The sequence below is a fragment of the Astyanax mexicanus genome, chromosome 24, assembly GCF_023375975.1.
Source record: "Astyanax mexicanus isolate ESR-SI-001 chromosome 24, AstMex3_surface, whole genome shotgun sequence".
NCBI classification, from domain to species: domain Eukaryota; kingdom Metazoa; phylum Chordata; class Actinopteri; order Characiformes; family Acestrorhamphidae; genus Astyanax; species Astyanax mexicanus.
The window spans coordinates 31,875,802-31,890,000 of record NC_064431.1 but is presented as its reverse complement, the minus strand read 5'-3'; the positions used below and the strand labels follow the sequence as shown (position 1 = coordinate 31,890,000).

At 39.3% G+C, this 14,199-nt stretch overlaps 1 protein-coding gene across 1 annotated transcript in view; it reads left to right on the top strand.

Annotated features, from left to right (window-relative positions):
- Nucleotides 1-12,853, top strand: part of tmcc2 (transmembrane and coiled-coil domain family 2) — a 17,727-nt gene extending 4,874 nt beyond the window's left edge. Inside the window, exons 2-6 of the mRNA XM_049471692.1 lie at nucleotides 4,324-4,593; nucleotides 5,372-5,467; nucleotides 5,715-6,328; nucleotides 6,429-6,564; nucleotides 7,708-12,853. Coding sequence (XP_049327649.1) covers nucleotides 4,324-4,593; nucleotides 5,372-5,467; nucleotides 5,715-6,328; nucleotides 6,429-6,564; nucleotides 7,708-8,007 — 1,416 coding nt within the window. The 3' untranslated portion in view covers nucleotides 8,008-12,853. The remainder of the gene's footprint in view (nucleotides 1-4,323; nucleotides 4,594-5,371; nucleotides 5,468-5,714; nucleotides 6,329-6,428; nucleotides 6,565-7,707) is intronic.
- Nucleotides 12,854-14,199: the final 1,346 nt, after the last annotated feature.

The following is a 14,199-nucleotide window of genomic DNA, read 5'->3' as shown; positions in this document are numbered from 1 at the left end:
ACCAAGGAATGAGGAAACCCATATATAATATGGGAATTGGCTGGAGTTGCTTGTGCCAACACCACGGTTGCAAAGTATAATACTTCAATCAGCTCTTGCCGCATTTGCCCACATGCCGGTTGTCGGGTATAATATGTTAAATAGAACCAAGCCGCTTGTGAGGACACTCCGGCTGCTGAGTATAATATAGGAATAGGCTTGAGTCGCTTGTGTCAACACCCCAGGCTCTTGTCACTTTTGCCTACACCCAGGTTGTGAAATTGGATATGGGGAATAGGACCAAGACACTTATGAGGACATTCCGGCTGCTGAGTATAATAGGGGAATTGGCTTGAGTTGCTTGTGCCAACACCCCGGTTACCAAGTATAATATGGGAATAAGAACAAGCTACTTGTATAAACACACTGGTTGCCAAGTATAAAATGGGAATAAGACCAAGCTACTTGTATAAACACACTGGTTGCCAAGTATAATATGGGAATAAGACCAAGCTACTTGTATAAACACACTGGTTGCCAAGTATAATATAGAGATAAGACCACAATGTTTGTGTCAACACCCCGGTTGCTGAGTATAATATGGGAATCAGCTCAAGCCTTGCCATAAACCTGCTAAGCTCAAACTGATACTTTCTGCTATCTAGGATTGATGCTAATGGAGCATCCACCAGATAACTTACTGACCTTTAGAGCTGTTTTTACTGCTCAGGGGATTAATGTTATGGCTGATCAGTATATGAGCTGATGATGTAGTGCCGGGCACTGCAGGAGGTATCTGATTGTGGACTATATCGATTATTTAAAAGGCATGTGATGGAGGATGTTTATAGTGGTTAGTGAATATGAACAGCAGGCCATTTATTTACTGCTGTGTTGATTAATTAGGGGCTCTGGTTCCGTCCTGCTTGTAATTAGGGTGCTAATGACTATGGAAAAGGTTCTAGGTCACTATGCCACACACCCGAGTCTCAAGAGCTGAGAAATGCCAAGGGACTGGTGCCACGTCCTTATCTATTTATGGTGTGCCAGGACTCAGGAAGCATGAGCTCGTTACTTTTATTAATGCTAATTTAGCAATTCATGATGATTCACTCTTTGTATTCTATGTATAGCTACATGGACCTCTCACATGTCCCCTATCCTTTACTTTCCTACTCATCTCTCCATTGGTTAACTCATCCCTGCACTCTTCTATTCATCATTCCAGTGGTCTGCTCATACCTTCATACATGTACTCAACCATGAATCCATCTAATTTATATATTCATCTTATTATCTGTTTATCCTCCCATCTTTTACTCATCCCCTAACTGTCTGCATGTTCTATTGATCTGCTGTACTCATCCCTCTATCCCTCCCTGAATCGGTCCACTCATCCCCCTGTTCATTCAATATGTGTATTTATCCCACTCTATGTTTATTTATTATTCCAAGACTCAAGTCTTCATCTGCTTGCTCATTCCTCCACCTGTCTAATTATCCCTCCATCCATTGTACTCATCCCTTTATCTACTTACTCATCCTTACGCAGGGGTGTCAAATACTTCATTATCTTACTTGAGTATAAATTATGGTTATCTATACTTTATTGAAAACATAATTTTTTCGTACACTTTAAAAATAGCCTTGTTACTCCTGTTTCATTTCAGCTCATTTTCATTCCGGCTTCTCATCGTTCAATAAAATCTAGATAAATCTCTCCATCCAGATAGATTGAATCTGATTGTGATTGGATGTAGAGAAGTATAAACCTATACCATTCCGACACCCTATTGGTTTATACCAAGTACACTTCTACACTTTTACTTAAAGAGTAAAAAGCTTTAGTTGATACTTTCTCAACTTCTACAGAAGTATTTTATTAAACCGTACTATCTGTACTTCTACCTACAGAGTAATGAATGTCTGCTCATCCTTCCACATGTTCATAATCTCATTAGTTTGCTAGTTGATTAAAGCTACTTTAACCGGCGCCCACAATGATTTCCATCATTAATTTGAAAAACTATGATTATTATTTAATTCTGTGTATTCGATGTTGTCTAACATGGTTCTCTCTGGTTGTGTGTGTGCGTTTCACAGCGGCAGGTGTTGTGCTGCGTCTGGTGCAGTGGTGTAGTAGCTGCAGGCTAGAAAGATGCCTACTTGCCCATATGCTGTCAACTCTCTCGCTCGTAACTTGCTTTGTGGTGAACTGGGAGAGCAGCACGATTGCATAAGGCTGTGTTCAGCCTAGACATCGCTGGTCTGGAAAATTTGCTGCCTGGAGCTCTGGATTTTTGCTGATGTAAAAAAGCAGCTCCATCAAGCTCACACTGTTACCATAACAACACTGTTCCCATTGAGTTATTCCTTTATTTCCAACTGGGCTGCTATCTAGTTAACATAGATAGCTTCTGTGTAGATTATCTGTAGATAAGGGTTTCCATATGCGTCCCTGGTGTAGCTGCACAAAGACAAGGTATCCAAAAGACTCCAGGTGGAGCTAGGGATGTTTTATATCCAACAGATAAGATCTAAGAACTCAGGAGTTGGGCAGGGGGGGCAATCTCTTCCCCCAGTGCCCTCATGGATGAAAAATCATGGCTACAGTGCCCTCTAGAGTGGAAGAAAGAGAGAAAGTGCCATATTGACTGCCCTTCCTGTGCATTTATGTATAAGGGTGTCATTATAAAGCATATTTTATGCCACACCTACTAAAACAGTAGAAAAAAAGATTGTTTAGTATAATATTGGAACTGGCTTCAGTTGCTTGTGCCAACACCCCTGTTGCCGAGTATAATATGGGAGTGGCAAAAAAGAAAGAAATTACCTACTGGCTGCTTTTCCTGTGCGGAAAAAAATATTAAATGCCAACAAGAGTGCCCCTTCTTGCATTAAATTATAAGTAAGTGTGTTGTAATAAAGCACATTGTATGGTACACCATGTTAAAAATGTAAAAAAAAAAGTTTGCTTAGTATAATATTGAAGTACTGGCTTAAGTCACTTGTGCCAACACCCCGGCTGCAGTGTACAATATTACAGTCAGGCTGTTAAAAAATACGCCATCACCTTGGTTGCCAAATATAATATGATGATCATCCTACAGGTGGCGCTAGGGATGTTTTAGATCCAACAGATAAGATTTGCTAGAGCCCCTAGCAAACACAGGAGTTGGGCAGGGGGGGGCAACCTCTTCCCCCAGTGCCCTCATGAATGAAAAATCACCCTGGTTGCCAAGTATAATATGGCAATTGTCTTGAGCCATTTGTGCCAACACCCCGGTTGCCAAGTATAATACGACAACCATCTTGGACCACTTGTGCCAACACCCTGGTTGCCAAGTATAATAAGGGAATTAGACCAAGCAGCTGCTGCCAACACCCCGGTTGCTGAGTATAATATGGGAGTGGCAAAAAAAAGAGACAAGTCCCTTACTGGCTGTTTTTTTTTTGTGGTGAAAAAGTGATTTTTACCAACTAAAATTCCCATTTCTTGCAATGAATTATGATGATATGTCTAGGTTGTCTAGACCACAACACAAAATTTTGCTCTACAAGGGCCTGGTGTCATCTTATGAGGACATTAATAAGAAGTATAACACGTTAACACTTAGAATTTTGTTCAAAAATGTAAATGAACAGTAAATAGAGTAAATGATTGTTTTTTTTAAGTTGTTGTTGTATTTTGTCTTTGTGTTGAATTAGCACTTCAAATTAGCCAATTAGCCATACTTTTGTTTTGCCCTCAGGCAAAAGATGCTGCTGGGTTCAGGCACAAAATAAATGTACGCAGTCTTCCTCCAGATGGACGGTTGTTTCCGGTTGAGAGTATGCTGTGCGCTATTGGCTGCTGCTTCTCACCGGTGTGTGGAAGAGTGCTGAGTTTGAATGGTTGTACGTAAAAATGTGTAAATTGTAAAGCATCCTTGGGTTTCTAGAAAGGCACTATATAAGTTGAACTTCATTCATTCATACTACTAGGGACTTCAGTGTGTTCTTTCGACACATAAAACTAAAGTCCTCATTTGTGTACAGTAGTTTCTTTTTTTTTTAGAAACTACATCTTGAAAAAAGATAACTCTTTGTTTTTACACTAATCAGGTTGCCAAGTAGCCCAAATAGCAAAGAGAATAAAAAATGCATTCCATGCAAGAGTTTGGGTCTTAGGAGGTTAAGCACATTTTAAAAGTGAGAAATGCAGATAAATACAGAACATTGTCTCACACCTAGAGAACTGGTGTGTGGGAGGATGTTTTTCTGCAGCTACATGATGTTCTTAATATCCTCATGGTTTCATATCTGTTCTTCTCCCTCTCTTTGTTTACCTGCATGTGTTTTTAGCTGGATAAGAGCGAGGTCTCCACTCTGGGTGTGCCCCCGACGGCGTCCCATGGCGGGTCGGACGGGAACATCAGTGTGGAGGGAGTGTGTGCCGGCGCGTGCGAGGTGGAAGCTCAGCGCACGCGAGCCGCTCTGGAGCACCTGCAGCAGAAGATCCTGAAGATCACAGAGCAGATCCGCGTGGAGCAGGAGGCGCGAGACAACAATGTGGCGGAATACCTCAAACTGGCGCACAATGCAGACAAACAGCAGGCTGCCCGTATCAAACAGGTAAAACACCTGCTTTCACTGCCTGAACTGTAATTCCGTACCAAAGAACATCAAATATTAATGTTTCAGCTCCATATATGACCATTAAAAATGCATGTATTTTAGTACAGTGTAAATACAGCTCTGAAAAAAAAATAAGAAAGCACTTAAATATAAGGATGAGTTTCTTTGATTTTACCAAATTGAAATTCTCTGGAATATAATCAAGATGGAAAGATGGATGATCACAAACTGATCATCAAACCAAACTAAACTGCTTGAATTTTTGCACCAGGAGTAAAGCAGCATAAAGTTATCCAAAAGCAGTGTGTAAGACTGGTGGAGGGGAACATGATGCCAAGATGCATGAAAAAAAAAATGTGATTAAAAACCAACCAGGGTTATTCCACTAATACTGATTTCTGAACTCTGACAATATTCTTTATTTCCAAACACAATCAGATTCACTCTAACTGGATGGAGAGATTTATCTGGATAGGTGTTTTATTGAATGATTTGAATGTATTGCCAGAATGAAAACAAGTTGAAAATAAATAGTAAGGATTGTAAGGAGTAGAAAGTTCAGATACTTGTGTGAAAATGTAAGAAACTGAAGTAAAAAGTCTTATGGAAAATAATAACTTCAGTAACGAATAGATAACCAACATATCTACTTAAGACATGCAATAAAGTATTTGTACTTAGTTACTTGAGAACTTGGTTATTCTTGTAAATTCACTTAGTGTACTGATGATGGTAATTGTGATTATGAAAGATTACATATCTGATCATTAAACAGGTGTTTGAGAAGAAGAACCAGAAGTCGGCTCAGACCATCGCACACCTGCACAAGAAGCTTGAGCACTACCACAAGAAGCTCAAAGAGATCGAGCAGGTGAGTGAGCTTGTGTTGTTGTCCACATAAAGTGTGTTTCTGGGTCACTTGGAAACAAATCCAAATACAAAACTATCTTTGTACAAAGATAGTTTCACTTTTTCTGTTCATCTTGTCCTTTCTTTTCTTCCGCTGCCTCTTGATTCCTTTCATCCTCTCTTCTTTCTGTCCTTTTCCTGTCTCCAATCTTCCATCTCCATCCTTCTCTTCTCATCCCTCTCTTCCTCTGTCTCTCTATTTTTTGTAGAACGGTCTCGCCCGGCAGCCCAAAGACGTCCTGCGGGACATGCAGCAGGGCCTGAAGGACGTCGGTGCCAACATGCGTGCGGGCATCAGCGGGTTCGGCGGGGGCGTGGTGGAGGGCGTGAAGGGCGGAGTTTCAGCGCTCACTCATACGGCAGCCGTGGTGTCCAAACCGCGGGAGTTCGCCAGCCTCATCCGTAACAAGTTTGGCAGTGCAGATAACATTGCCCACATGAAGGAGACACTGGAGGACTGCCAGTCTGAGGAGACCCCGAGGGCGCTGAGTGGCAGTGCCACCCTCGTCTCCAGTCCAAAGTACGGTAGCGACGACGAGTGCTCCAGTGCCACCTCGGGGTCGGGCGCAGGGAGCAACTCTGGAGGCGGCGGGGCGGGCGGAGCCATGTCGGGGCTGGGGGCGGGCATAAGCATGGGCATGGGCAGCCCACGGCTGGACGGGCATCACCATCACCATCACCACTCGTGGGATGCGCTGCTGGAGGGACTGCAGGAGATTAAAGCCAGTCAGGTGCAGATGGAGGACGCCATGGAGGACATGAAGAGTCAGCTGCAGAATGACTACTCCTACATGACACAGTGCCTACAGGAGGAGAGGTACAGGTGTGTATCGAGCTTACAGGTGTGAGTGTGAGTGTGAGTGAGTATATACGTGAGATATTGGTTTATAACTGTCAGACTGTCCCCCTTTGTACCTGCACAGGTACGAACGTCTGGAGGAGCAGCTAAATGACCTGAGTGAGCTTCACCAGAATGAGCTGACCAACCTGAAACAGGAGCTGGCCAGCATGGAGGAGAAAGTGGCTTACCAGTCCTACGAGAGAGCAAGAGACATACAGGTACGCTGTCAAAACCTTTAACTGACAGTTTACCTGCTACAGGTAGCAGCAGGTGATCTCTGGAAATAAACTGTCCAACCCATTCCCTCGTGTAGAGTTAAGAACCTTGAACTTGAGTTTCATAGTTGTCAAGTAATTAAGTACAAATACTTTGTTACGTTACTTAAGTCAAAATTGTGGTTCTTTTATGTCTACTTTTTACATTTTCACACAATTATCTGAACTTTCTACTCCTTACATTTTTAAAACAGCCTCGTTACTCCTATTTAATTTCAGCTCGATTTCATTTGTTCAATAAAACCCCTATCCAGATAAATCTCTCCATCCAGATAGAGTGAATCTGATTGGTGATTGGATGTAGAGAAGTATAAACATATATCATTCTGACACCCTATTTGTTTATACTGATCCATCACACCTGCACACGATAAAGGAAACTTAAAAGATGTAGATAATATGGACATTTTTTACACATTGCTAATGCAGCGTTAGCATGCCAGTGACTGAGCTTGTCCCACATCACTACTACAGTGTTAGCATTAGCATGGACTAGTGTGATTTGTGGAAAAGTCACCAAAATGTGAGCAGTGGAAAGGTATCCAGGGTGACGCTAGTCAGTAGAGGTATTGAAGGAAGGACAATCTAGTGCTGGAAGCATCCTGTAATGATTACAGAGATCTAGCAGAAAATGAGGCTAAAAATTTTCAGAATGTTCAGAAGGTTTTTTTTTTTGGGACCATTTGTAGACATCCAACCCTGAAGTAAAAAGCTAGTAGTTAGGTGATCGGACAAACGCTGGTTTCGAATCCCGGTCACGCAGCTTGCCATCACCTGCCAGAGCCCTGAGAGAGCACGATTAGTCTTGCTCTCTCTAGGTGGGTACAGCAGATGGCGCTCTTTCCTCTCATCACTCCCAGGGTGATGTGGATCAGCACAAGGCTGCGTCTGTGAGCTGATGTATCAGAACCGAGTCGCTGCGCTTTCCTCCGAGCGTTAGCGCTGTGATGCTACTCGGCAATGCTGCATCAGCAGCAGTTGGGTTGGGTAATTGGTCTTGTAAATTGAGGATTTTAGGATAAAAATTATAGGATAAGAATTATAAAAATATAATCTGTGGTCATGTGTTTTGGTGTGTGTCTGTAGGAGGCGGTGGAGTCGTGCCTGACGCGGATCTCCAAGCTGGAGCTTCAGCAGCAGCAGCAGCAGGTTGTGCAGCTGGAGGGGGTGGAGAACGCTAACGCTCGGGCGCTGCTCGGGAAGCTCATCAACGTCATCCTGGCCCTCATGGCTGTGCTGCTGGTGTTCGTTTCCACCATGGCCAACTTTATCACTCCGCTGATGAAAACGCGCACTCGCGTGGCCACCAGCGTCGCCTTCACGCTCTTCCTCATCACACTCTGGAAACACTGGGATTGGCTGGAGGTCTGGCTGCTGCCCAGCTGACTCACATAAACCTCCCCTGGTATCACAACTCAACTACAGTGCGGCGGCTACGTTCACATTACAGGCTGAAGTGAATTTTTTCGCCCTAAATGTGAAACAGATTTTTTTAGGTGTGTGAACACAAAACCTGATTATTTTTCAAATCGGGTCTGAATCACTTCCTTATGTGGTCTAGGAGATATGGATCTCTTCTGATTGGTTAAAAGTTTGCTACTGTATCGCTACTGCAAGATTTTCAAACGATACGATATTATCACGATACTGTGATTCTGCAATACTCGATATATCGCGACAAGACAATTCTCTACGATACTTCAGAGCATCTTCACAGTTAATGAAGAGGATAAAATACTCCAAAATCATCAAATACCAGGAATTATTGTTTTATTTGTGTCAGTTTCACACAATTAACAATTTAACAACCAATATTCTTCACTGCAGGTTTTTTTTTAAACCCTATTCATTTGATTATAGCGCCACCATGTGGGGTAGTAATGAAGCAGTAACTTTAATAATTGGTCTAATTGGGGGAAAGTATTAGGGAGTTTAGAGTGCCTGTCTTTTTTTTAAATAAAATATCCATATTTGACAGCAATACGATAAATCACAATATCATTATTATTTTATCCCACTCCTTATGTACCTAAGTAAAAGGATTGTTTTACTCCACAATATTAAAACTACTTTCTTTTTAGGTTACAAAATATTAAATACTGAATTCTCCTGCTTCAAAACGTTATACTATACTTTTACTGTGACCAAACCACATCACAGTCACAGAGATGACCGTCAGCAGTAGCAGGTCAACAGCAGCTTTAACGTGGTCATAAAGCGTAGCACTGTGATTCAGTTTTAAATGTGTTCACACTGAAGACAGATTTGTTTCACAGAATAATCTGAATTGGACTATCCAGACTCGGCACACAAATGTGATTTTCCTTAGCAACACGGACAAGCTTTATAGCATGCTGGTAAAAATCTTATTTTATCCTAATAAGAGACTTAAGCTCCTCTTTACATCACAGTACCAACATTCAGAGTGTAATAATATTAATGTAGGTATTGTAATATTATACACTGATGAGGTGGTGAATCTGGGATTTTCTGAGGCATCAAGGAGCATTATTACACCAGTATGTTCAAACACTTGAATGTTTGAAATCTAGAGTTTATTTTGATGCCAAACGTTTTAAGCAAATAATAAAATCTGCAATTAAAATTAAAAAAATCGGAAGAAAATTTGTATTCATAAATATTCATAAAGTTTTAAGAGTTCAGAAATCAATATTTGGTGGAATAATCCTGGTTGGTTTTTAATTACAGTTTTTATGCATCTTGGCATCATGTTTTCCTCCTCCACCAGTCTTACACACTGCTTTTGGATAACTTTATGCTGCTTTACTCCTGGTGTAAAAGTTCAAGCAGTTCAGTTTTGTGCTTTGATGGCTTGTGATCATCCATCTTCCTCTTGATTATATTCCAAATATTATATATTATAGATTTCTCTATGTTTATCACATATATAATTCAGTAATATACATAGTCTAGCACTGCTCCTGCTCTAAATGTAGGTGTTTATATATTATACATCGAGGGAGGTGGAGCTTCGGTCTCTCATTAAGGTGAAAAAAACTTGTCCAACACGTTTGTGGGCGGAGTCTGGAGAGGGAAATTGAGCAATAAGGCCTGTAATGAATATGTAATGTGTATGAGCTCTGTAATGTGAAGGTAGTCAGGATCACATTATTAAAACCAGAGTGGGAGGAATCCCATTAAACACCCGTCTAACTGTCTGCAGAAGAGTGGAGGACGATGGACATCTGTGTATTTTTTCACCTTTAAAGAGGATTTGACGTTCTTGCATGAGACGGGTTTGAGCCAGAGCCATCCGGAGGTTCATAAAAGAGGCAGCTCTACAGACACTGTCGGCTTTCATGTTGTAAAAACGCTGGCCTTCAAAGTCACCACGGCAACAGCAGACCCACCACCCCCTTTAATTTACAAACATCTGAGGGTTTCCCACATTTTCACAAGACTTCTACATTCATTTCACGGCCGTCTGTCGTTTGAAAAGGATCTCCGGTTGACCGCGTCAATACTCGTGCATGCCTTCTCACCGACCCGGTCACACCTGTGGACAGGTACCGCCAGGAATAAGCTGCCACCGGTCTCATCTTCACTATCTTCATTATCTTCACGGTCACTATTAGTGTTTCAGAAGATCTCATTAGTGCTGAATTTCTGGGGAGGTGTTATATCTTTGTGTGATAATACTTCTGCTGTGTTGAAAGAACAGATTCACTGTTTTCAGGTCATTCAGTAATTAAAATAAAAAATAAAAAAAGTAGTAATCATTTGCAAATTCTTACTGGGGTTAAATAGAACACGATTAGGCAATTGTTTCAAGAGTATGAATCATGAAAAATCTTATTTTCTTTTGTTTTATTTGTAGAAAAATCTGTGAAAAATACTTCACACTTCCAGTTTTTTTATCGTTCAGTAGCTCCTCCATTTCCACTCGCTGTTGTGTTTACTTACGTGAATCTCCATGGAAACGCGCACCCAAAGTGTAATTAGGTAATTACGGTGCGCAGCAGTGGACAAATAGCTATTTTATTAAATGTGAGGTGATGAAACTCAGAGATGTGCGTCCGGACGGGACTAAAATTACCAGAGGAGCACGGAGTTCAGAGAAAAACAGTAGATAATTCAGCCTGTAATTTTCTCAGAGGACGTCTGAGAAAAACACGTACATGATCGTTCTGGACGGGAATAAAATCACAGAGGATAAAACCCCCCATAAAAGAGAAAATTACACCAGGACCCCCTGAGAAACTAATTCCGTACGGATAGGGCTATAGTCTTTAAATACTGGCAGTTTCTCAGACAGGGATTAAACCTAATTTTGGATTAAGACTATTCTTGGCAACCAAACTCTTATAACCAAAGGCGTATTCCCTTCCAGCTAATGATTTTTTATCAAAACCTCTTTCAAATGTTACAATTAACATTTTTTAGAACATTCAATCTGTTTAAATCAAGTTTTCTTTGAAAGTTCATAAATTTTTTCTATTTAATTTTTTTTTTAAATGTTTTTGTAACATCACTGCAACGTCACTTGTTTTATTGTTATTTTTAGTTTTGAAAATGTTACTTTTCATATTTCCATAATGTTAGTATTCTTCTAGCTGGGAACATTATGGGAGAAACTCTAATAATGTTGTGATGCAAATTATTGCGTCACGTTTTCAGAACGTTCCTCGAAAGTTTTTTGTATTCCGTTCTGGAAGCTTTTCAAAACGTTGCTAAATCTTCTAATAACGTTCTCTGTTTGCTGAGCTGTCTAAGAAATTTCACTTTACAATTTAATTTGCCAAAAAATTTAAATGCATGCATTACTAGCTAACACAAATAAAGCCTATGGTAACACAGTTAGCGTAATAGCTAACTGATGCCTTGGCTAGTTTAACTGCTATAGTCGCATGTATGTTATGTATTTTTTCCGGAAGGTTATACAGTAATAAGTGGCTAAAACCAAAGTATATAGCTCAAGTTATGAGCTATCATTACCTGTCTGTTGCGTGGGCAACTGTTTCTGACTGAAAGTGTTAACTAGCTAATGTTGCTAAAGTGTTGAAAAATGCTCTGATGCATTGTGGGAATTGTAGTGCCTGTTGAGAATTTGCGAGGCATGTCCTGTAGTTCTGCTTAGCATTCCAGTATAATTTGTAAAACTTTTTAATGTTGGATTTTAGTTGGGCACAGCAAAATTTTGACCATTAAAAAAATTATTTATTTTTCCAATTTTATAGTTTTTAATTTTTGAAATTTCAAGGAAAAAATCATAACAAAAAAAAAAATTGTAACAGAAACTTGGTGTAATCCAATCTACTTTTGTTACACAAATTGAAAAATTTGATTATTAAATCAATATTTTTTTCTTGATTCTAATTGCCTGGAGCAGAAGTGCCAAAAAACACATCAAACAGTTGATATAAAATATATATTAAATATGAAAATATTGAATTTTTTAAGTAGTAAGTTTTACATTGAAATTATTATTATTTTTTTTTATTTATCTGCCAACATCAGAAACTGAAATAATGAACATTACACTGAGCCAGTAAATTGGGTTTATAGACACCCATTGATTCCAAATATTACATTCCTTTTACCTTGTGTTCATACATAGATATTGAATTTTTTTTTCTAATTATTTATTATTTATTGTTTTTTTATTGTACTGTTTTTGTATTGTTTCCCAAAAAACAGCACATTTAGAAGTTATAAGGAGTGTTTAAGGCTGAACTGTTTGCTGAAGAATGTACAACACAGGGCATCCAATCAGATTAGCTGATTTACAGAACATATCTCATTATGTTTAAAAGGTCCAGTAACAAAGACAGACTGATTTATTCTAAAGGAATAAACAGAGGCTGTAATTTGAGCATCATTTATTCAATGTATCCTTCAGAATGTTCTAAATAACAGTAAAAATGCTTCAACTCTTCGTAAAACAGTGAATCTGTCCTTTAATCACTGGTTAATGTTTCATTCTGAACAAAAAATAAGGTGTGTCTTTGTCTGTTGCTTCCCTTTGTGTACTGTTGATATTGCGGTATACTAGAGAATGAACCAGGAAATTGAAATTGCAGCGCTTTGATTAATAATGGTCAGTTCATCATTGCTATTTTGTAAACGCAGGCGGTAGTCTCCTATGATGAATCATAGAATCTATGTGAAGTCAGAATCACCGGCATGTTTGATCATAACTTACATATTTCTACCCAGTTTGCTAAAATCCACCAAAAACTCCATCATATTCTTAATAAATACCATTTACAAACTTGTGTTGATGATGAGTGTCTTATAATCTACACCATAAAATGAATTACAGCCCATTTTTAAGCTTTAAAACAACATTTTCTACACTATATTGTAAATTATCAATTAAATTTTTTTTTGGAACACTAATTTACCCATCTACCAGCTTATGGGTCATCAATTATCAGGAATTATCTAATCAGAAGGCTTTCAAAGGTTTGCCAGGTCTCAAATCAGCAATGAGTTACCAATAGGCATCTGTGTTCTAACAAGTCTTATAGATCGCCTATTGAAGCAATTCCTTCTATTGCTTCAATAGGCTCCCAATGTCATCTAACCCTCCAATCAGCTGGCCAAAAATCAACTAGTAGATACATTTTTTAAAGACAAGTTGGAAAACAAGCAATTTTCAACCTGCATTTAAAGAAATTAAACTTGTCACTGTCTTATTCCAGATTTTGTTAGCAATACTAGCCAAATATCTCTCCTTGTGAACACAAAACTACACGTCAAATACATTCATCATTCAAAAATAGTTGCAACTAGAGGAAAACAAACGATAAACGTTATGTTATCTTGAGTTACAAGTCAAGAAGGTCTGGTGTCATGTCATAGCTTTACTAAAATGAGGTTCTGCAACCAGTGGAAATACCTTTCCTGAACATCAACTCTATTCGAACGCTATTCGAACAGGACAATGCTCGTCCACATGCTGCTGTCGTCTCAAGAACTCGCCTTGGAGAGACACATTCTATACCATTGGCAGCCACATCACCATACCTACAGTACAAGTCAAATGTTTAAACACACCATGAATTCAGTGGTTTTTCATTATTTTAAAAATGTTCTTTATTGAAGATTAATACTGAAGTCACTGAAGAACTATGAAGAAAAACATGGAATTACTGTATTTAGTGTTCGACAAACCAGATTATGTTTTAAGGTATGTGTTTGAGAGCATCAGTTGTTAAGAAGAAATGAAGAGTCAGCCAATCCGAAACATTTCAAGAACATTTAAATCAATTATTTTTTACTGATTCTGATTGCCTGAGGCAAATATGTCTAAAAAACAATAACATTTGATATATACATATATAAAATATGAAAATACTGAACATTATACTGAGCCAGTAAATTGGAAGTAATGTTCTAATCCATATCCATAATCCATAACAAGTACTCAACTAAGTAAAGAAAAAAAATACTTTAAGAAGAAATGAAGGTTAGTCAATCCGAAACATTTCCAAGTATCCTCAAGTGGGGACTCATAGTGTAGACTCTGTGAAACTACGATCGGGAGATCGTTAGTCTGAATCCCGGGCCATGCAGCTTGCCATCAGCTTCCAGAGCCTTGAGAGAGCACAACTG